This window comes from Myodes glareolus, chromosome 22 (assembly GCF_982192425.1).
Source record: "Myodes glareolus chromosome 22, mMyoGla1.1, whole genome shotgun sequence".
In the NCBI taxonomy this organism is placed as follows: Eukaryota; Metazoa; Chordata; class Mammalia; order Rodentia; family Cricetidae; genus Myodes; species Myodes glareolus.
The window spans coordinates 49,086,522-49,108,021 of NC_142047.1; the positions used below are offsets into that span (position 1 = coordinate 49,086,522).

The window sequence follows — 21,500 nt, forward strand, 5'->3', positions numbered from 1 at the left end:
GTGTGGGAAAGGTTATTCAGGTCACTATTCAGATCTAGAGTGAGGAATGCTGTTCCAAAAGGACACGGCGATATTCAGAAAGGGTTACTGGGGGAACAGTTCACAGAGTGCCCAAGAGAAGGTCTAGCCTGTGTAGCTTGTGTATCAGGAGACTGGAGTGTGGAGAGGATGTGGGGCAGGGGCCTGGGTGCACAGTGAGTTTGGTAGACAGTTCTTGAGGGCTACATTCACTGACCATCCCGGGAAGAGCTTTTCCAGGGAACCACATATACACTGTTGGGAGAAAGCACTGTGGTAGGCGTGAGAAGTTTGAGGAAAGTTATTTTGTTTTTGTTTGTTTGTTTGTTTTGTTTGTTTGTTTTTTTGAGACAGTTTCTCTGTAGCTTTGGAGCCATTCCTGGAACTAGCTCTAGTAGACCAGGCTGGCCTTGAACTCAAAGAGATCTGCCTGCCTCTGCCTCCCAAGTGCTGGAATTAAAGGTGTGTGCCACCACCCTTCGGCTTCCTTGCTGTTCTTTTAGAAAGGACTGGGAAGCCGCTAATGGTGGGCTTTTGTTATATGAATCATGGTTTCTAATTTTGAGATTGTGTCTGTAGCCACTGCTTAGCTTGAATTTTCAGTGGAAGTACCAAGAATATGCAGCTAGCCAATTTAAAGCCTGAAAAGATTTTAATAGTTGGAATAAAATATGTAAATGAAGTAAAGTAGACACCATACCGAAACACAAGGCTCCAAAGCTGTGGATTGCTGTCTATGAGAGTGGCTTTGTAATGCTAATGGCTCTGTTTCCTTCTGCCCAGGACTTCCCCTCCTGCAGCTCAGTCAGGGGGAGAAAAAAGCATTTCCCCTGCTTTTTGTAACACTCATCAGCCTGCACTTGCATTGTGACAGCCTGTGAATATTATGTCCTGAGTTCTCAGCATCTGCTCAGATTATCCTCAGTCTCAAACAATTTGCCTGGAGTAGGTGATGCATAGTAAATATTGTCATGTTAGTGAGACTCCTGGTTCGCATGGGCTGAGCAGTGTCACCTTCAGGTGTCTCCCATCCTTGCAACCACACCACTCTAGAGCCTTTTGTTTGTTTGTTTTTGTTTTTAAAGATAAGGTTTCTCTGTGTAGCTCTGGAGCTAACTCTGTAGACCTGGCCTTGAACCAAGGGATCTGCCTGCCTCTGCCTACTGAGCTTTGGGATTAAAAGTGTGCACCACTTCACCTGTCTCACTTCCCTTTTTCAGTTAAGGTCTAGAGTGCTGAGCAGGTAGGTATTGGTGTGCTGTTTCCAGGTACATGTTTCCCTTTCTTTCCTGCTTTTGCTTCTTTTGTTTTGCCATGCTTGACACAGGTCAGAGCCTCACAAATGCCAGGCGTACTCCACCCCAGTCCTATCCATTGCTTCTTAATCCTTGTCAGGCCCAGGAGCTCTTCTATTTGATGAGAAATCTTGGAGCTATCTGACCTAGCTCATTTTCTGCAGAGAATTAAGGCTTTGCTTCCTCATAGCATCTGTTGCTTTGAAGAATGGTCTAAACCTCCCAGATAGCAGAAAGGCTGACCAGAACCCCCCCTTTCTTTAGCTGTGGTAGGGCACAACCTTCCTTCATAGTTGTGCACCGCATTGGGAGACTGTCCTAAGTAAGAGTTTGGTAGCTGCCTATCTCCCTTAGAAATTGAAAAGGACTGAACAGAGCCAAGGTCCAGCCGGTTACTTGTCTCACAGCTGCCTCTTGAATCACCAGGAACCTGTTCAAAAGGCAAAGAACATTAATTTGGGGGCAGTAGACACATTCAATTCAGTTTCTAGAGGTGAAGCCTTTAGAAGCTTAGGGGCCAAGAATGTTTTCCAGTGCCCCCCAGTGCCACACAATAACGGCAGACCTTAAGTTTCCCTTGCAGCAGACACTAGTTTCCTGTGATTCTCATCTATGCTTCTGCTGGTGAACCTGAGAAGAGACTACTCTGAGCAGGATGCCTTTTCTTTATCTTCTTTCCAGTTCCTTTCTTACGTTTGTGTGCCCCTGGAGCTTGGCCTCTGATTTTTGCTGTTTTATCAGCATATTGTATTTTTTCCTCCTTCCTATAAATGGAAACTGTTTTAAAAGTTACCATTGATGTATGTGAACCAGTGAGAAGGGAGTCAGGATGGAGTTGCAAACAGTCCTGGCTATCCATTTGTCATTCACTAAATGGTATTTGGTGTCACATAGCTGCTAGTTAACAGTTCTCCTGGTGTCCTTAGATGGATTAAGTGTTCTCAGCAGGGTGTCACCTGATGGGTGAGGTAGGTGCCTTGTGCAGGGGTAGATTTAAGCATGTCTAAAATTCTGTACTTTATACCAACTTTTCTTTTTGTTTGTTTGTTTTTCTTTTTCCTTCCGAGACAGGGTTTCTCTGTAGCTTTGAAGCCTGTCCTGGAACTAGCTCTTGTAGACCATCCTCAAACTCACAGAGATCCGCCTGCATCTGCCTCCCTGAGTGCTGGGATTAAAGGTGTGCGCCACCACTGCCCAACTCATATTTTGTTTTTTGAGATAGGTTCTCTACACAGACCTGGCTGTCATAGAACTCACCCTGTAGACCAGGCTGACCTCAGACTCATAGAGATCCACCTGCCTCTGCCTCCTGAGTGCTATACTGACATTTTAATTAGTTTCTGTTTTGCCTGAACATATGTTTGTGCATCATGTGCATACCTGGTGCCCACGGAGGCCAGAAGAATGTATTGAATTCCCTAGAAATTGGGATACAATTATGTGCCATCATTAGAATGTTGGGAAATGAACCAAGTTCTCTATAGGAGCAGCCAGTGCTGTTAACTCATCCATCTCTAGCCCATAATTAGTTTTTTGAATAAAACGTGATTTAAAAACAAATATTGTAAAATAACACACACTAATGCCCGTCTCCTCGCATGTGTAACTGTACACCTCCATAGATCTCTGTCAGACTGGGCTATAGATCTAGAGCCTCTGCAAACAAAAACGTGCATTTTTATTTCTCATCACGTGGTGGGAGTGGTGAGGGCTTATTTGTTCATTCATTTATTGAAGGTTTCCTATCTGTACCATGCTCCCTTGGTTGGTTCCGCCTTCCTCTGCCTCCCGATGCTTGTATTAAAGGTGTGTGCAGCCACCACCACCTGGCCAGTGACTAGAATTCTTACTGCCTTCCTTGGTTCAGCTCTCAGCAGCCACTCAGAACTCCTAGCCTCCAGAAGATCTAACATGTCTGATTTAATTTTCATCCAAACATATCTTTTCCTACATTATGAATCTGCAGTCTTTTAATTCCCAAGAGGAGATGTATTCCAAAAGGGGATGACTTTCTGAGCATTGCTCTCCCTGAGACGGAAATGTGGTTCTCCCTAGTGGCTCTGAGTTCCCTGGATCCTACTTCTGTATCCATCCTTGTTTGTCATCATAGTTCAGCAGCAGTTCAAACTGCACACAGGTGTTTGGATGATAGCATGATGATGTGAATCCAGTGTTTTATCACTGAGCCACCACATCCCTGGTCTCTGAGAATGTTTTGTACACCTGAGTAAAAATATTTATTGGATGGAATTGTTTTCAGTGTTATGGTTTTGGTAGACACAGCCAAATACCTCAGGAAATGGTCTTCCCAACAGTGACTTTATGTAGAATAATGAGTATTATTTTCTGTAATACTTAGTTACAGAATATAAGTTTATAAACTTCCCCATAAGTCATTTCTAGACTTGAAGATGCAATGGAGCTGAAGGCACACAGCTCTGCTTGTACTTTGAACCTCAGTTCTGAGTTTTTCATGTTGCAGCTTACTGGCTGAATGAATGAATGAATGAGTGTTGTGGAAATCGCATGATACTTGTTAGTGGCATTTTTTTAAATATTTATTTATTATGTATACAATATTCTGTGTGTGTGTGTGTGTGTGTGTGTATCCCCGCAGGCCAGAAGAGGGCACCAGACCCCATTACGGATGGTTGTGAGCCACCATGTGGTTGCTGGGAATTGAACTCAGGACCTTTGGAAGAGCAGACAATGCTTTTAACCTGAGCCATCTCTCCAGCCCTAGTGGCATATTTCTTAAAGCAACTAGGAGCTGGTGGCCACTTGGCAGACTCACAGCCATACCAGATCCTGTCAGTGAAAGTCACGCCAGCATTCTATGAAGCTAGGGAGTTATATCTGCCACGTGTTTCTCTGAGTCTTGTTCTAGTTCATGTTTAGAATAAATGACACGTCTTTAAAGATTGTTACTCAGGGTCACTGACACTTTTCCATGAGTTTTCCTGTCTTTTGACAGGGAAAATGAAATGGAGGTAGGTAATGATGTCACTCAGTAAAGAGCTAAATGGGTGAAAAGGTCAACCAGGAATTTCTCACAGGCAGGAGCCTACATGCTGTGACCATTCTTGACTCGCTTTCAAAATAAGCTCTTTCAACCTTGTTCTTTAAGAGTTTACAGGAAAGGTTAGGTGGCCTTTTCTTGCATGTCATGAGAAAACACTACCCCTAGGAACCCCAGCTTTCAGCTTGAGGCCCCTCATTGCTTTTTTGAAAAGGATTTGGGGGGATTCTAGTTTCATATGACAAACTGTAAAATATTGGCTTTTAAAAAATAAGTAATGTGTTTATTGTATGTAATCAAATGTTCTTATTGTTTTCAGTATATTTTTGGCGATTTCAGCCCTGATGAATTCAACCAGTTTTTTGTGACTCCCCGCTCTTCAGTTGAGGTAAGAAAAAATTGTTTTCATGCTCATATGTGAATGATTGACAGTTTATTTTCTCTTTAATTGAGAGTCCTAATGCATAGATGAGCAGAGACTACACCATGAGTGTGCTGGACCTATTTGTTGCTCTTGTATTTGCTTTAAACTTAGAAGGTGCCAGTATAGTTGCACACACAGCTAGACCCCTATTTCTTCTTCCTGGCTCCTTTCCCACAGGTAGTGACTGCTGGGGTGGGCAGCACATGCTGTGTCCATAGCAACTGTCAAGTGTTGCGTGCTTTAAGATCATCCCTCTGCAGTTCACGTTAAGCCAGTGCTGTATTCCCAAGTTTATGCTTATACATTTGTTTTTTTTTTGTTGTTGTTATTGTATTGTTTTGTTGTTACCACTTGTTAGTTTAAAGATTGTTTTAATGTTTTGCCTGTATGTATATGTACCACTTGCTTTCTTGGGACCCATGGAGATCAGAATATCAGATGCCTGGGAAGTGGAGTTATGGATGATTGTGAGCTCCATTGTTGGTACTGAGACTGAACTCAGGTTCTCTACAAGAGCAGTAAGTGCTGAGCCACCTCTCCAGCACCTGATTTTAATTGCTCAGTAGGTTCGTCACAGACATTGTAATTTATTTACTACACTATATTAGTGTGTGTTCACCTAGTGTTGTAGGAGCTGCCAGGTTGGGTTAGTGGGTTTCTGAGGGAGTACATGATGAATTCTCATTTCTACGACCTATCCCGTAGATCCACTCCTCCCGCCCCCAACTTACTCTCTCTGTATCTCTCTCTGTGTGGCCTTGAATTTACAGAGATCAACTTGTGTCTTTCCCCCAGTGATGGGATTGAGGCATAGGCCCCTACACACTCTTCCAAGTAATATGGTCACATTCATATTCCTGCCCATAGCTGTGGTATATATAACTTGATCTGGCTTTATTTTCTATGTGCTGTGGGCTTTAAAATTTTAGTGAAGTACTTTCTTCTGTTTCTGAGATCAAGAACTGGGGGTAAACGGGGAGCGTGTTAAAGTGTAAAGCATCACAACTGAGAGCTTTTGTGCCTATCTTAGGTGCTTGTTTAAAAACTTGCCCCAGTAAGATGGGGAGCCAGAGAGAAGCAAACAGATGATTCTGTGTGATCTTAAATATTGGTGTTGTTTATAAGGATTACTAGTATTTCTAGAGCTGTGCTCTGGTTTATGAGCAGTGACTTGAAAGTGGAGAATAGTCAGGGAATTTAGTTGGTGTGTTTGAGCCCTCTCATTGTCTTATTACTGGGGCTGGAAAGTGTTTATTTTCCAGGAGATACTCAGATCTTAGTATTGGAAGCAACATAGACATCAAGTGTTACTGAACATATCACCCCTAGTACTATAGCTCAGACTGTAGGGGCAGGTGGGAGTGTGTTTGTGTGTGTGTGTGTGTGAGAGAGAGAGAGAGAGAGAGAGAGAGAGAGAGAGAGAGAGAGAGAGAGAGAGTGAATGGGGGCACAGATAAGGCTCTTGGTTGTCATTTAAAGGATTTTTGTTTGCTTTTGGCATAGGGTCTCCCTACGTACCTCTGGCTGTCCTGGAACTCAATCTTTTAGAGCAGGCTGACCTTGGAACTCACAAAGATCTGTCTGCCTCTGCCTCCCAAATGCTATATCTCCAAATGGAGATTAAAGGCATGCTCCACTATGTCCCACCTTAGATTAATTTTTTAAAATTGTGTATGTGTATGTATGTGCATGTGGTTTGTGCACTTGTGTGAACAATGCATAAGGAAACCATAGGTGTTAGATTTCCCTGGAGCTAGAGATATAGGCTATTGTAAATTGACTGACAGTGGGTCCTCTTCAAGAGTAGGAAGCACCCTTAACTGCTGAGCCATGTCTTCAGCCCCCTGAATTGGTGTCTCAGGGGCTTGCTTTCAGATTATTAGGTTGTGTTTCCGGAATGTTTGAGGAAGCTGGAGATACTACGCTGTGCAGGGCCCCAGGCTTACACACTTCTCAGAGTAAACTGGACCTACCTTGTCTCCAGTGTCTCACATTGTATGGGGAGTTACATTTTTGATTTGATATATAAGAGACAGAATTTTACTTCATAGTCCAGACTGGCATGAAGCTTGCTATGTTTCTCAAATTGTCTTGAACTCATGGTGAGTTCAGGAGGCTGCCTCAGCCTTTTGAATGCTGAGATTCCAGGTGTGAATCACCAAATCTGGCACTTTTTGTATTATAACCTGCTGTAGAATAGGACAGCTTTGATCCATTTAGATAGTTCTGTCTCATTGTGCTTACTGCATCTTCTGTCACGAGGGAAGGTCAACTTGGTGGCAGTTTATCGGATGAAAGGTGACACATACCTGGACAGCAAAAGTAATTATCATTTTGCAGTGCTGGTGCGTCCTGTCTGCAACCATTCCGCGGTTACGATTCCTCAGGCCAACAGTCAAAGTAAATGCATATATGATTTTCTTTTTTAAAGTCTCACGTTGTAGTGTAAGCCAGCCTCAAACTCATAAAAATCCTTTTGCTTTAACTTCTTGAGTACTGGGTTTATAGATGTGCATCATCATGTACCTACTACATGATGTGCCTACTAATGTGTCTTGAGTGTTTGTGCCATAGTGCTTGGCTGACATAGAGGATAACTTATAGAAGCTGGTTTTCTCCTTACCATGTGGGTCCCCTGGATGGCAGCAGTCTGGCCAGCATAAAGTAAATAAGGGAGGCAGAGGCATCTCAGTGAGTTTGCCACCCTGGTTTGCAAAGTGAGTTCCAGGACAGCCAGGACTGTTTGTTAGAGAAAGCCTGTCTTGAAAAACAAAACAAAACAAAAAAGTAAACAACCCCCACCTTTTTTTTTTTGCTGGAAGTGGTGGCACACACTTTTAATCCCAGCAATCAGGAAGCAGAGGCAGGTGGGTCTCTATGATTGTGTATGGGGAGTCAAACAGAGGGCTACTTTGGTACTTTGTGGGGTCAGTTACAGGGATTAAACTCAGGTTGCTAGACTTGTTCAGCAAACCTTTTTGCCTGTTGAGCCATCTCACCACCCCCTAAATGCATTAATACACTAACTGAAAATGACAGGAGTGGAGAGATAGATCAGTGGGTAAAAGGTCTGTGCTGCCAAGCTTGATGACTCGAGTTTAATCCCTGGGACTCGAATGGTGTCATGACAGAACTGAGAACACCACTACCCCTGTAAATAATAAGTGGAATTTTAAAAGAAGCTTAAATGAAATTGTAAGATTGCTTCAGATTTTAGTGGTAATCTGTTAATTGGTTAGAACAGTTAGCCTGGCTTCCCTATCTGTCTGCTGTCCCAGAAATTCCTCCTGAGGCCTTTAAGAATAGGAGTGTTAGGAACCCTTGGTGAGTGTTTTCACCCCCACTGTCCTTCTCAGCCCTATTCATGATATATATCATGTCTTGATATATAGTCATGATATATAATGTGTCTTGCTGTATGTGAGGTGGCTGTTTTGAGAAGAACTAGCTAGAGTTCTGACCCTACAAGGTCTGGGGTGCAGGACTTGGTGGCTTGTGTTGTACTGACCTGCTGAATTGTCCCCGGGGTAGTTTGCTGTCTCTGCTTCTCTTATAAAAAGGTTCAGTAACAGAGAGTCTACCCTGCAGACTTATCTGCTCTTACTACTTCACAGAGACCCCCATTTCTGCACACTGCAATTTAAGTTGCTATATGGACTCTTGGGGTGTTCCACCTTCCCAATAGGCACATACAATGTCACTGGTCCTCCCTCCCAGAGTTGGATTCCAAAGATTTCCCAGTGTCACAGGGATTTTAGTGGGAATGGATTGATTGATAAGACCTTTCTGTGCCTCATAGATTTCTGTCTCTGGGGGCACCCTAGTCACTGACAGAGCAGACATTCTGTGTTACATACAGTGTCTCATCTTTCTTCTCTGATTGTAGAAAGACAGGGCTTTGCTTAGAAGCTTCCTCGAGATTGCTGCACCACCTGTGTGCTGTCAGTGATGACACATGGACGGAGGGGTTTGCCCGTGTGTCAGGGTGCTAAGTCCTGGGTTGCCTCTTGGTGCCAGATCCTGAGTGAGCAGTTGGACTCCTTTCCAGTTCCTGTTTTCTTGGTATTTGTCATTAACATCTGGGGAGAGAACCTAGCACTTTTACTTTAGTTGGGGTTGAGGGGAGTAAATTTACTTCTTTAACCGCAGTGACATTGGCTATCCACTGGAGACATGAGCCTAGGAGACCATTAAACAGCAGACACTGATTGGTATGAGCACCAGCTAGAGACTGCTGAAGCTGCACACCCCAGGCTCTGCAGACTGTTAGACTGTGTTCTGGGCCTTAGTGACCAGACAGAAATGCTGCAGCAGGTGCTTTGTTCTATCAGCCTTACTTCTCAGACATTCCCAGCTCTTAAACGTAGAATTGGGAGGAAGTATTTGAGAAGTTCTTAAATTTCCCCTGGTTTTCACAAAGTAGCCATGCATATATTTTCTTTTGAAAGGTGATTTCAAATCATTAATTCAGTTGCATGGGACAGAGCCACGGCTTCCAGGCCATTTCTTCCTCACGGGTTTTTTTCTGTCTCTGCCCAGAGCCCTGGCTCTACACCTGCCAGCTGTATTCTTCTCAAAAAGAGTGACTTCCAGCAGATGGACTGGGTCTGGACTCTCCACTGACTGACATCCTGTGGCAGGCAGGCAGGATGTGATGGGAGAGTTTACTGTAACCTGTACACATGCCATTAGGAGTGCATATTCAGGGTCCCACCCTCGCTTTCAGTGTATTCAGTAATGGTAAATAATTGAAAGCATTCCTAAACTGTTCGATGATTCAGATTTTATCAGATTTTGGTGTGTGTCTTTCTGGAACATGGGAACATGTTGTCATGAGATGGAACTTGAAGTGTTGAGTTAATGTAGTGATTTATGTTGAGTTTTAATATTCTGTTAAGATTTGTTTTTTGATTTCTTGCGCAGCTCCCTCCATACAGTGGGACTCTGTGTGGCATACAGGCTGAAGATGTACTACCAGATGGTAAGCTGGGTCATGTGTGCTAGGTGGGCAAGAAACCTGCAAACATGTCCTCCATTTTCTTATCTTTTTTTCCCATTTAAGGGTTTATTCATTTATTTGGGGTTGGGCCATGTGTGTTTATTGGAGTGTGCTTAGTGTGTGTGGTGTTCAGAGGTTAACTTCACGGAGTAGGTCCTCTCCTACTTTGACCTGGGTTCTGGGGATCGGACAGAGATCGAGGTTTGTGCAGTAAGTACTACTTACTGAGCTGGGTTCCTAGTCTGCTCATGTCTTGGAGTCCCACCTGTAGCCCTGCAGGCTTATACTGATGCTCTTAACTCAGCCTTGAAGCTGGGGAAGCAGGCCTGCGGTACTAGGCCAGCTTGAGTCAACATTTCCTTAGCGCTTGAAGCTTCCTCTGTGAACTACAGCTCACTCAAGTACCAGGTCACTCTGATTGACAGATGTGCTTTCAAGTTTGTGCTGTGCCCCAGAACACTGGGCATCATAAGTTCTGGTCAGGAGAGAGGTGTTCCTGTCTGTTACCTCAACAAGCCCTGGTGTCGTGGGTGTGCCGCTCCACATGGCTGTGTTCAAGTCTCCTTGGGTCCTCTGTGCAGTGAGCCTTTATGCTGTCAGTTGAGGGCCGTGTGGAGCTGTAATAGCAGTTAGTGTCCTGTCTGCCCCAGATTCCTGGGCGTTTAGGTACCGTTCTCACGTCCTGCTCTGTTCCTCTTCTCTCCAGCCTGAGCCCTGGCTGGTGGCTAAGAGTGGTGTTTATCAGGTGCAGTAGTGTTTGCTGCTGAGCACGGATATTTAACACATCTTGACTGTGCAGTCATCACAGACCCAAACTCGACCAGACAGACCATTTCTAGTCAGGATTGTTGTAAGGTTTTTGGTGGCTTCCAAGAATCTAAAGGAAAGTCTTATTTTAAGAGCCAGGGATTGGATTCCATGTTCCATTAGCATGTCATACTTGTTACCGGTGCTAATTAGGTTTACATAAAAGTTTGAAAAACTAAGCCAGCCTTATTTACAGTAACATCTCAGAAAGTGACTAAGGTTAGCAGTTCTGCAGTGAGCTGTAATAGATCTGAAGGGAACGAACAGGTTTAGTAATAGCTTTACAATTAGCAAAATGAGTTGCCCTTTAATCTGCTGGTATCCACCTCCAGGAGTCTGGGTCCCTTGGGGCATCCGTCTCTGCTTTGTATGTTTGCACCTGTGATGGTGTGTTCTAATGTGTTACTTCTTGCTTGTCAGGGCCTTGTCTCCTGCTCACACCTGCATTGGTGTTGGGTTGCACTCAATCTCAACCCATTTATTGTTCCTTGGCTCCTTTTCTCCATTCTCTGCTCTCTCTTCCAAAGTCTGACTTTAATTTTGTTGGAAATGCTTCCAGAGTCTTGCTGCATGCTTACAGCCAGTTCAAGGACCACTTAAAGGTTCTTTCCTCTAAAGCCTGTTCTCTTGTGTTTTTTCTCCATAGAGCAGTGGTTCTCAACCTGTGGTTCATGACCCCTCTGTGGTCACATATCAGATGTTTATATTGTGATTCATAACAATAGCAAGATTACAGTTATGAAGTAGCAATGAATATAATTATGGTTGGGGGTCACCACAACATGAGGAACTATATTAAATGGTCACAGCAGTAGAAGAAGGTTGAGAACCAATACCATAGAGCCTTTAACACTATGGTAATACTCCTCCCTTTAAGACTGCCCAGCAGTGGACCACAGGGACCACATTCATTTCTGAGTGTCTGTGATTGCCTAGTGTAAAATGCTGTGACCCTTCAGCATGTGTGAGAATGTGTGATGAAAGTGCTTTCTTTTCCTCTCCCAGCATAGGCAATCACAGCAGGTGACCTCAGGGCACCTTGTTGTGCCTTGCACTTTATCTGCTACCCTTTCTAGGCAGTTGCTGAACTTTGAATCAGTGTGTCCTTGTGTCCATTAAATTAACTGTTGAAGTTCTACTGTTCTCTTCATACCTTCCATGGGAATCAAGCACAAATCTGGGATTAAAGGGTGTCACCATACCCCACTGGAACAGTATGTTCATAAGCTTTTCATAGTTTTTTCTTGTGCTGACCAGCCTGCCTCCCACTTAGGCAGAGGGATCTGCAATCCCTCTTACCTTTGTTGTGCACTGTTAATCTTTGTGAACTCAGGTTGATCTTGTCAATAAATGTAAACTCCTGGAGCAGGAGCCTTGTCTTCCCTGCTTGGGAAAACCTCTCACACACCGCGGAGGCATATGTACTTGATGAAAAATACTTTGAGAAATATTGCCTCAAAGTACGCACCCCCCTTTTAAAAAAATTATGTGTGTGGCATGCCTTTTTTTAAGTGTGTGCCTAGCACCCACAGAAGCCAGAAGCAGGCCATGGGATCTCTTAGAACTAGAGTTCCAGACAGTTGTGAGCTGCCGTGTGGTTACTGTGCATTGAACCTGGGTCCTCTGGGAAGAGCAGCTAGTGCTCTTAGCCACCAAACTTACGTGCGGCGGCGCATTGTCTTTCTTATGCTGTTTGGCTATTGTTTGCAAGCCTATCATTTCTTCACCTGATAGATGGGACTCAGTCTGAACTTTCTGCTGTCAGTGTGCCCCTCATGAGAAGAAGAGAAACTGTCTGAAGTACCGTGTTGGGTAGATGTTGAAGTGTTTCTCTAATACCCAGTCACATCCTAGAATATTGTTCTCTGATAAAATTGAGAATGGATGTGGAAGACATTTTCTGTTGGGAACAGTCAATCTTCTGTAAGCTTCACAGTACAGAGCACAGTAATTCTGAGTGTGACTTTACAGTATATATATCTCAAAGGGTAGTCTTACTCCAAGCACACACACCTCAGTGTCTGTGACGGGTAGCTCCAAGTATTGTGGATTAGATGGTACCTGGAGCATCGTGGGAGAGCTGCAGCCCCCAGGTATAATATAAGCCATTGTTCTTTGGTAATCCATTTTAAAGTGAGGAGAAGAACTGCTCATTGGCCAGTTGCATACAGATGAAAACTGCTGTGGTTTATAGTCACTGGGGGTAGGATTGCCTTTCTTCCCACTTCAGCTGTGGGCATCCTCCTTTATCTAGTTAGCACACTTTTGGCTTCTCTCTGAACCTGTGTTTTTTCCTCCTTCCTATGAAGTCTTTCAAGTCGTTCAGAATAAAACATACTTAGAACACAATTTTGGAGTTATAGTTTCATCCTTGAAATGCAGGACTTGAAAACTACTGCTGCCTTGTACCAGAATTGAAGGCATGTTTCCTTTATTTCACATGCATGACCATTCACCAAATATGCAGCAGCAGTGGTTTTCCATGATAAAGGACACAGTTGATTCTAGATTCTAGTGGTCTTTCAGGGACATGGACTACTGTCCACCTTGATATGTATGGGAGGTGCAGACTGAGGTTAACTGGAAAGAACACATAATTGTTCACAGGTAATAGTCACGTAATTGTGAGCCTTGGTTCTGGAGCAGTCTGGGCTACACAGTGATTCTTGCCTCAGACACCTCCAAAGTTTAGTCCTAACTTTGTTTTTGTAGGCTTGAAAGTATCTTCAGTATATCTGGGGTCAATCCAGTGTGAATTGAGTTACTAGCAAGCTGCTATTGAGGCAAGGGCCACATCCAGACCTCAGTTTAGGTGTTCAGTGGAAGAATCCAAGAGAGCCAAGAGAAAGAAGGGTACTGGGAGGGCCTGTCTCATGTGACTTTGCACATAGACCACCTCAGGGCTCATGGTTCTACAGCTTCTCATATTGTGCCATAAGAAAGCTTAGGCATAAAGCAAGCCTGAGTAAGCCTGTTTACTGAGAGGGGCAAAGTTCTCATTGGGCAGTCTAGCCTGGACTTTTCATGCCTCGTTTCTGCCTTCTGGGAATACAGGTGTGAGCCAGCATGTTTTGTTTTGTTTCTTTAAGCAAGATGCGGTTAAAGCCAAGTAAGCACGCTGTCTACCGCGGAACTGTATGTCAGAGGAATATATATCTGACTTTTGTTTTGTTTTGTTTCAAGACAGGGTTTCTCTGTGTAGCTTTGGAGCCTGTCCTAGAACTCACTCTGTAGACCAGGCTGGCCTTGAATTCACAGTGAACTGCCTGCCTCTGCCTCCTGAGTTCTGGGATTAAAGGTGTGGACTATCACCGCCTGGCTCAAGGAACATTTTTAAACAATGTTACAAATTACTTGTTTATTTATATAGTGTGACTGCCACGTAATAGAGGGTGGCCTTGGATTCCTAATCATGCATCTGTCTAGTATTGGAATCACATGCCCCACTAATTTTTTAATCACAGATTTAATTTAGTTTCTACCCTCTGTCTTTTGAAAGTTTTTCTTAGTTACGCAGATAACCAGAGGCAAGGACAGGCTCCTTTTTTCATACTCCCAATTTGCTTTTGTTTTATAGATACCATTTTCAACAGATTATTAAGATAGGCATAAAGCCTGTCGTAACTGTTTCAGAAGAGAGTACATGTGTCACTTCTCACAGAGGGCAAATGGTCTGGATACTGCAGAGCTTGCTCCCTGTGCTTGCAATGGATGGGCACTAACTGCTTGTTTCTTCCCAGCAGGACAAGAACAACAGAGGATTGAATTTGGGGTTGATGAAGTCATCAAACCAAGTGATGGTTTGCCGAGAGCCCCCAGCTACAGTATTTCAAGCACTCTGAACCCCCAGGCACCTGAGTTTATTCTTGGTTGCACAACTTCCAAAAAGACGCCCGATGGCATAGATAAAGATGAAAACTACGGCTCTGTTGACCATTACCCAGATTCGGCCCTGACTCTGGAAAACAGCTCTAACGTGGAGGGAGAAGTCTTGGAGAACGATGGTAGCACTGGTGGTCTTGGTCAAAGGGAGCGGAAAAAGAAGAAGAAGCGCCCACCTGGATACTACAGTTATCTGAAAGATGGTAGTGATGAGGTTGTTTCCCCAGCTGCGCTGGTCAACGGCCATGCCAGTTCAGCAGTTACGAACAGTGTGGGTATGGAGGATGCTGAGTTCATGGTCGATATGCTTCCTTCAGTTATGCCCAGGACTTGTGACAGCCCTCATAATCCCATGGACTTCATCAGTGACCCTGTGCCTGACAGTCCTTTCCCCAGAACACTAGGTAGTGATAGCAGGACTGCAGGACTGCTTGAGGGCTGCCATGGAACTGACTTTGAGCAACCCTGCCTCCCTGCAGACAGCCTTCTAAGGACAGCTGTGACGCAGCCCTACGTTGGCACCGATACTACTGAGACTCTTGCAGTTGCTAATGGAAAAATACTTGAATCCTTGAGCGAGGACACTGCTGCCAATGGGGTAGAGTTACACACTGAGGAGAGCACAGACTTGGACCCTGCAAAGCCCGAGAGCCAGTCTCCTCCTGCCGACAATGTGCTCTCTGCATCTGGGGCCATTCCCATTAGCCAGCCCACAAAGTCCTGGGCTAGCCTCTTTCATGATTCTAAGCCCTCTTCCTCCTCGCCTATGGCATATGTGGAAACTAAGTGTTCCCCCCCTGTCCCATCACCCCTGGCCTCTGAAAAGCAGGTGGAAGTCAAAGAAGGGCTTGTTCCAGTTTCAGAGGATCCTGTAGCCATAAAGATTGCAGGTACATTTAAACAGACAGACTGAGTGGCGATGGGATCTGTCTTAGGGACACACTGTGTGGTGTATTATTATGCACAGTGGTGGTAAAGGTCATGTTTGCATTAGCAATATCCAGTTGTAAAACAATGTATATAAGAAGAAAGATGGAAGGAGAGGGTGCCATGCCTTTATGTAAGTGGGAAAAAACTTCATGTTTTTTGCAAGTCCTTATTGACAAACTCCATTTCCATTTTCTTGATGATATAGTGTTGGAATATGTGACACATGTCCTGTGCTGTAACTAGGGTGTACTTTCGGTGTGATGATCCTCCGCAGTTGGTACTCAGTTCGTACTCATTTTCTATATCAGTACAGAAATAGACAATTTAAAAAAATAATGCAACTCTCTTCCCTTCCCTGGTGACTTTGGGTTAAATGATGAATTTTATTCAGAATTGAAGCACCAAGCTGAAGGTAGGGAGTGGAGAGACCCAGAGGCTGGGTGGTTAGGTGCAAAAGCAGGACTTCAGGTCCCCAGCTCCGGAGACTGCTGCAGTGGGCCCTTGGAGTGCTCAGAGTCCCAACAGACATTAAGGCGGATCCTCTTGATAGTTGAGGTAGCAACAAGTCTTGGCTTTTAACTGTCACAATTGTGGCTCTGTGTGGAAACAGACCTGCTATTCCAGCTCTCAGGAGACTGAGGCAGGGGGAATGGCAATTTAAGTCAGGCTGGCTTCAGAAGCAAGACCCTATCTCAAAAATGAAACCAAAACAAAATGAGAACATTTTATTCCCTATGTGAGATATATTATTCTGAGTGTTCTTAGTGTTCTGAAGTCTCTTCAAATGAAAAAATTGATAGTTTTTTTGTTTTTATTGTTTTGGGCTTCATATTGTAGTCCAGGATGGTTTGAACTTGCTATTTAGCGCAGTCTATCTCCAAAGTGACTTCTCTTCTGCTTCTACCTCCCAAATGCTGGGATCACAAGGTGTGTCACTGTACTCCACTAGGATAATCCATTATTTTTTTTTTAATTTTTAAGTTTTATGTGTATGGGTGTTTTGCCTTCACGTGTGTCTAGGCACCACTTGTGTATTTGTGCCAGCCGATGCTAGAAGACAGAATCAAATTCCCTGGAACTACAGTTTCAGTTGGTTGTGAACCCTTACGTAAGTGCTGGGAATCAAACCCAGGTCCTTTGGACTAGTAGCCTGTGCTGTTCACTGCTAAGCCACCTCTCCAGCCCTTTGGGATAATGGTTTTAAAGAAAAGTAGTTTCCTTCTTTGCATCCCCTAGTACTTATTTTTTTTTTTAATTGAAAAAATTTAGAGAAGGTTTACTCATTTTATTTTATGTGTGTTTTGCCTGCATGCACACCATCTGTGGGTGCTGGGAATTGAACCCATATTTTCTACAAGAACAACAAGGGCTCTTAATCTCCCAGCCATCTCTCCAGTTCATTTTTCTTTTCAGTTTTACTTTGTAGCACAAAGCTTTTCACATATTCCAGTCTTCCAAGTGCTGGGATTCTAGTTGCACACCTGTATGCTCTTCCTGGTTTCAGATAGGTTTCTCCTAAAATGTATCCATTACAGGATTGAGCAGGTTCCTCAGGTCAGAACATTTTTTGTGCATGCATGAAGATCTGAGTTTGAATCTCCAGCATTCATGTTGGAAAGCCAGATATGGCCTGAATACCTATAGCTTCATCATTGCTAGTCAAAGACAGGTAGGTCTGGGACGTTTTGGCGAGTAAAAGTTTAGCAGGTGGATCTTTTTGACTTCTAGGCCAGCCAGGGCAGATCTTTACACCAAAACCCTCCCAGTTCCTAACCAGACAGGTCTGAGGGGTGGACAGACAGTCATGTTTCTGTTTCTGTCACTCTAAATGCATACCCTCCCCCTTTTTCTTTCGAGGAGGTGGTGGTTGTTGGTTTTTTGAGACAGGATTTCTCAGTGTAGCCCTAGCTGTCCTGGAACTTGCTCTGTAGACCAGGCAGGCCTTGAACTCAGAGGTCCACCTGCCTCTGCCTCCTGAGTGCTGAGTCCCACCACCACCCCTATTGATTATTTTTAGTAGTAATTATTTTCATTACTGAATAATGAAAGCAGTGGGAAAAAAAAAACTTGAATCTGTGCGACTGGTGTTTGCTGGCTGTAGAGCAATGTCTGTATACAACTGTCAGGAGTAAATAAGGCAGCTAGGTGATGAGGGCCAATTGCTGTGACTATCTTGTAAGCACAGGCTTCAGGAGGCTGCATGTGCTGTTTGTCACTGCACCCTTTTAATGCAATTGGTCTTTCTGGGGTTTTAGAGGAGCATATTTTAGATCCCAGCTATGAAAAACTTCCAAAACTCAAGGTTGTATTTCACATTTGATCTTTAAAACTATGCTTCAGCTTTCAAGAAATATAAATAACTCCAGGCAAAAAGAGAAACCTGCCAAGTGCCCACATTAAATCTCAGGGGAAGAACTTGATGAGCTGAGGTTTTTAAGTCTATCCAGCCATGTGGGGTGGGTACTAAGGTGCTTCATTCATGGATGCTGGACAGCCATTGTCAGCTGGGGCTTCCCAGAGGAATAAATGTGTTTTCGTGTATTCTAAGTGTGAATGACAATAGAGTCTAAGACCCCCTCCCCCTTTTTTTTTTGATGGCTTAAAACCTACCAGAAACCTTATAATTTAGGTCACTTTGCTATTGTACCTAGGAACAAACCAAGATAGCTCAATTTCTTTCCAAGTGACAAGAGTGAGGACAGTCTAAAAGTGTGAGAGTAACTAGGCATTAATGGTTAAATTAGGTGCTGGAGTATGGTTAGACACCGGCTGGTTAGGCATTGGTGTGTGGCAGCTGCTGTGCTTCTAGAACCAGTGCAAGTTCCACTTATGACTTTCCTCAGATCATGTGGAAACAAACCATGTAGGAGAAAACCTTTAGGACTTAAGCTTGAGCTGCTGTGGAAACTCAGTGCTCGCTGCTAACTGTCCATTTGTAGGTGGTCTGTGTTGAGTCATTTACCGAATGTGAGGTCTGTATTTCTTGAGATTTAAAAAGGATATTCAGTGATTGAAGTTTTCTGGTGCCAACAGATTGCATAAGAAAGCTGGACTCTGCTCAGCCTTTTAATGTCTGCAGTTTTACCAAAGTGGAGACACTGATTTCAGTTTATTTTATGAAACAGTTGGCATTTCCATTCCATAAGTATTGTTTCTGTTAACTTCTATGAGAAAGATGCATTGGGATCATCTTCCCTAAATTGCCTTGAATGAGAAGTTGTTTCAGGAGAATGTGATTCTGCAGCCAGTGTCTGGTGTTTGGCTCTAAGGGAAGAGGGAGCTTTAGAAGCCAGCAGTAATGTCCTGAGCACAAGTCAGCAGTGCTCAACCCTCTCTCTTTTTGATTATAGGTTGGTGGATCAGGCTAGAACGAGCGCAAGCCTCATTAAAGTAACTGAGCTGACCCCAGGGAGGAGGGAGTCAAGGACTTCAACAGTCTTCACTGTGATTTGAGAAGGGTGGGGGTTCACCTTTTGACTGTGTGGTATGGTAGTCACCAAAGGAGCAGGTTGCCGTGCAGGGCATGAGAGAGAGCAGGAGCAGTGGGTGTGGAGGCTTTGATCTTAACCTAAAGATATTCAACTTTAGTCAGTTTTACAGCTGCTCATTTCTTTTGAAATGGAACTTATTGGGATAAAGTCACAAAATGTTCCAAAGTTTCTTATCTTTTTGGAATGATAAAAAAATGTGTTTTCAAACCCTTGTCTATATTTTACCTTTCCCTTCCCACTTAGATTGCCTTTTAAAATAAGTTTTTGGTTTTGTTTTTTTGAGGAAAAGGCTGGTTGTCCTGAAACTCATTATATAAACCAAACTGGCATTGAACTCAGATCCACCTGCCTCTGCCGTGTGAGTTGGCATTAGTAGTGTGTACTAGATTGATTTGTTTTTATTTTATGTGTATGGGTGTTTTGCCTCCATGTGTGTCTGTGTGCCACATGTGTGCAGTGACCATGGAGGCCAGAAGAGGGTGTGGTATCCCGGAACTGGAGTTGTAGACATTTTTAGGTGTGTGTGTGTATTTGGGAACTGAACCTTGGTCCTCTGCAGCAGCAAGTGCTCTTAACTACGGAACCATCTCTCTAGCCCGCAGACTGCCTTTTCAAAAAAAGTTATGTTTCATTATTTGTGCGTGTGTACGCGCGTGTGCACACCTCCAAGTTTATGAGCACCCACATACAAGTGTCATAGTCAGAGGACAGCTTGGGAGTTGGTTTTCTGCTCTACTGTGTGGGTCCTAGGGTTGAACTAAAACTTGATGGCAGGTGAATATGTTCTCCTTTTTTCTTTCTTTTGTATTTCAATCCAGTGTTTCCCTTTGTGGCCCTGACTGTCTTGGAACTTGCTCTGTAGACCAGGCTGGCCTTGAACTCAGACCCACCTGCCTCTGCCTCCCTAATGCTGGAACAAAAGGTGTGCACCACCAACTGGCTTCTGCTCTGCCTCTTTCTCAGGAGGCTTATGGGATGTCTGTAATGGGCTGACCATGTCAGGGGTTACCCATGTGTTTTTCTGCATTGTCACTGCCCTCGCTCCAGGGGTGAATTATTTTGCTCATTGCATCTGTTCAAGAAGTTAAATTACTTCGTATTACTAAATGAATGACGTGGCAGTGCCAGAGTGTGAGCCCAACCCCTTGGTTTGTATGTCCAGGCTGTGTGTTTGTTGGAGGATCTGTGTACCCATGGTCACATGTGGCACATGTAGAGGTCAGAGGACAACTTTTGGGGAGTCAGCTCTCCTTCCACCATATGGGTTCCAGATATCCATCTTAGATAATTAGGTCTAGTGGCAACAGCATTTACCAAGCCATCTCAGCAGCCTGAACTTTGTTAACTATGAGATAAATGAGTTTTGTTTAAGATCTATTGGGCCATTTCTGATGAACTGGGAGGATTTGTGTGGTCTTACCAAATCTTTGTGACATACTGTGTGAGGCAGGGAGGGCAGATTGCCTGTCCCTTGTTTAAGGCATGAGATAAGAAAGGAGCTGGAGGCAACTCATATTAGCAGGAGGGAAGACTTCAGGCAGCCAGCAGGGTAGGGGCAGCAGTCTGGGGACAAAGGGCATGGAGAGTTCTGTTGAGAATTATCAGTGGTAGGGTATTGTTTTCAAAGGACTTTGAGTCCAGGAAGAAATTTGCCAGTAGTGATAAAAGGCAGTGAGTGGTACCTGCTGTGGCATTTTTCAGTCAGTCTCAGAGAGCAAGACTTAGGGTGGTTTGAAGGTTGCTTTTACTTTATGATTGATGCTGCTTTTTACTTTATGAAATGCCATTAGAGAAGGATTGTCTGGAATAATTATGTATACAGTGTTGCCTGCATGCATGCTTGCATGCCAGAAGATGGCATCTGATCTCATTATACACAGTTGTGAGCTGCCATGTGGTTGCTGGGTTGTGGACCTCTGGAAGAGCAGTCAGTGCTCTTAACCTTTGAGCCATCTCTCCAGCCTCAAGAGAACAATAGAATAATCTTTAAGAAAAGGTCTAGATATTTCTTCTATATCTATCTGTAAAGAGCACCTGATGATTGTATCAGAGGGCAAAGAAGATTTGAACATTGCCCGAATCAATTATGTTGTCTCATCTGTCTGCTCCACATTTTCCTTGTACTTTATGCCTGTATACTTGCAGTTATTGAACAAGCCACTGGGTGGTGCTAAGAGATAAGCTTACTATCTTGGAAGGGAACTGGAAACTGCTTTTTGATCTGCTGACTGTTCAGGGGAGGGCAGTGTAGAAACCACCCTGAGCATGTGGGTTCCCAGTAAATGTTTGAAGGGAGCCATTATAGTTGGCTTCAGATAGGATGTGTTCTTATGTCCACAGAGCTCCACAGTATTCTTTCTTGGGAAAGTGAAAGAAGCTTGTTCCTCAGACTTAGTGCAACCAGCTTGCCTCATTTCATTTTGAAAAGGAATTAGCTTTGTCATAGATGCTGGGTTATTTTAAACTCGGAGCAATGTCTCTAATCACAGTGTGTTTTCATGTATGGTATGTGAGTGTGCATGACTGCTAAAAGCATCTTGTGGGTCAGAGGTTACCTTTTAGGAACTTCTTACCTTCACCTGTTTCGTTTTTAGAGCAATCTTGTCCCTGTCCCTTCACTGCCTATAATATCCAG

At 43.9% G+C, this 21,500-nt stretch overlaps 1 protein-coding gene across 2 annotated transcripts in view; it reads left to right on the forward strand.

Annotated features, from left to right (window-relative positions):
* The window catches only part of Usp10 (ubiquitin specific peptidase 10), a 50,663-nt gene that overhangs the window by 12,037 nt on the left and 17,126 nt on the right, over window positions 1-21,500 (forward strand). The window contains exons 2-4 of one of the 2 annotated variants that reach the window (XM_085681796.2): window positions 4,652-4,720; window positions 9,680-9,737; window positions 14,303-15,334. In XM_085681796.2, the coding sequence (XP_085537922.1) occupies window positions 4,652-4,720; window positions 9,680-9,737; window positions 14,303-15,334 (1,159 nt within the window). The remainder of the gene's footprint in view (window positions 1-4,651; window positions 4,721-9,679; window positions 9,738-14,302; window positions 15,335-21,500) is intronic. The other variant, XM_085681797.2, reaches the window with a different exon arrangement.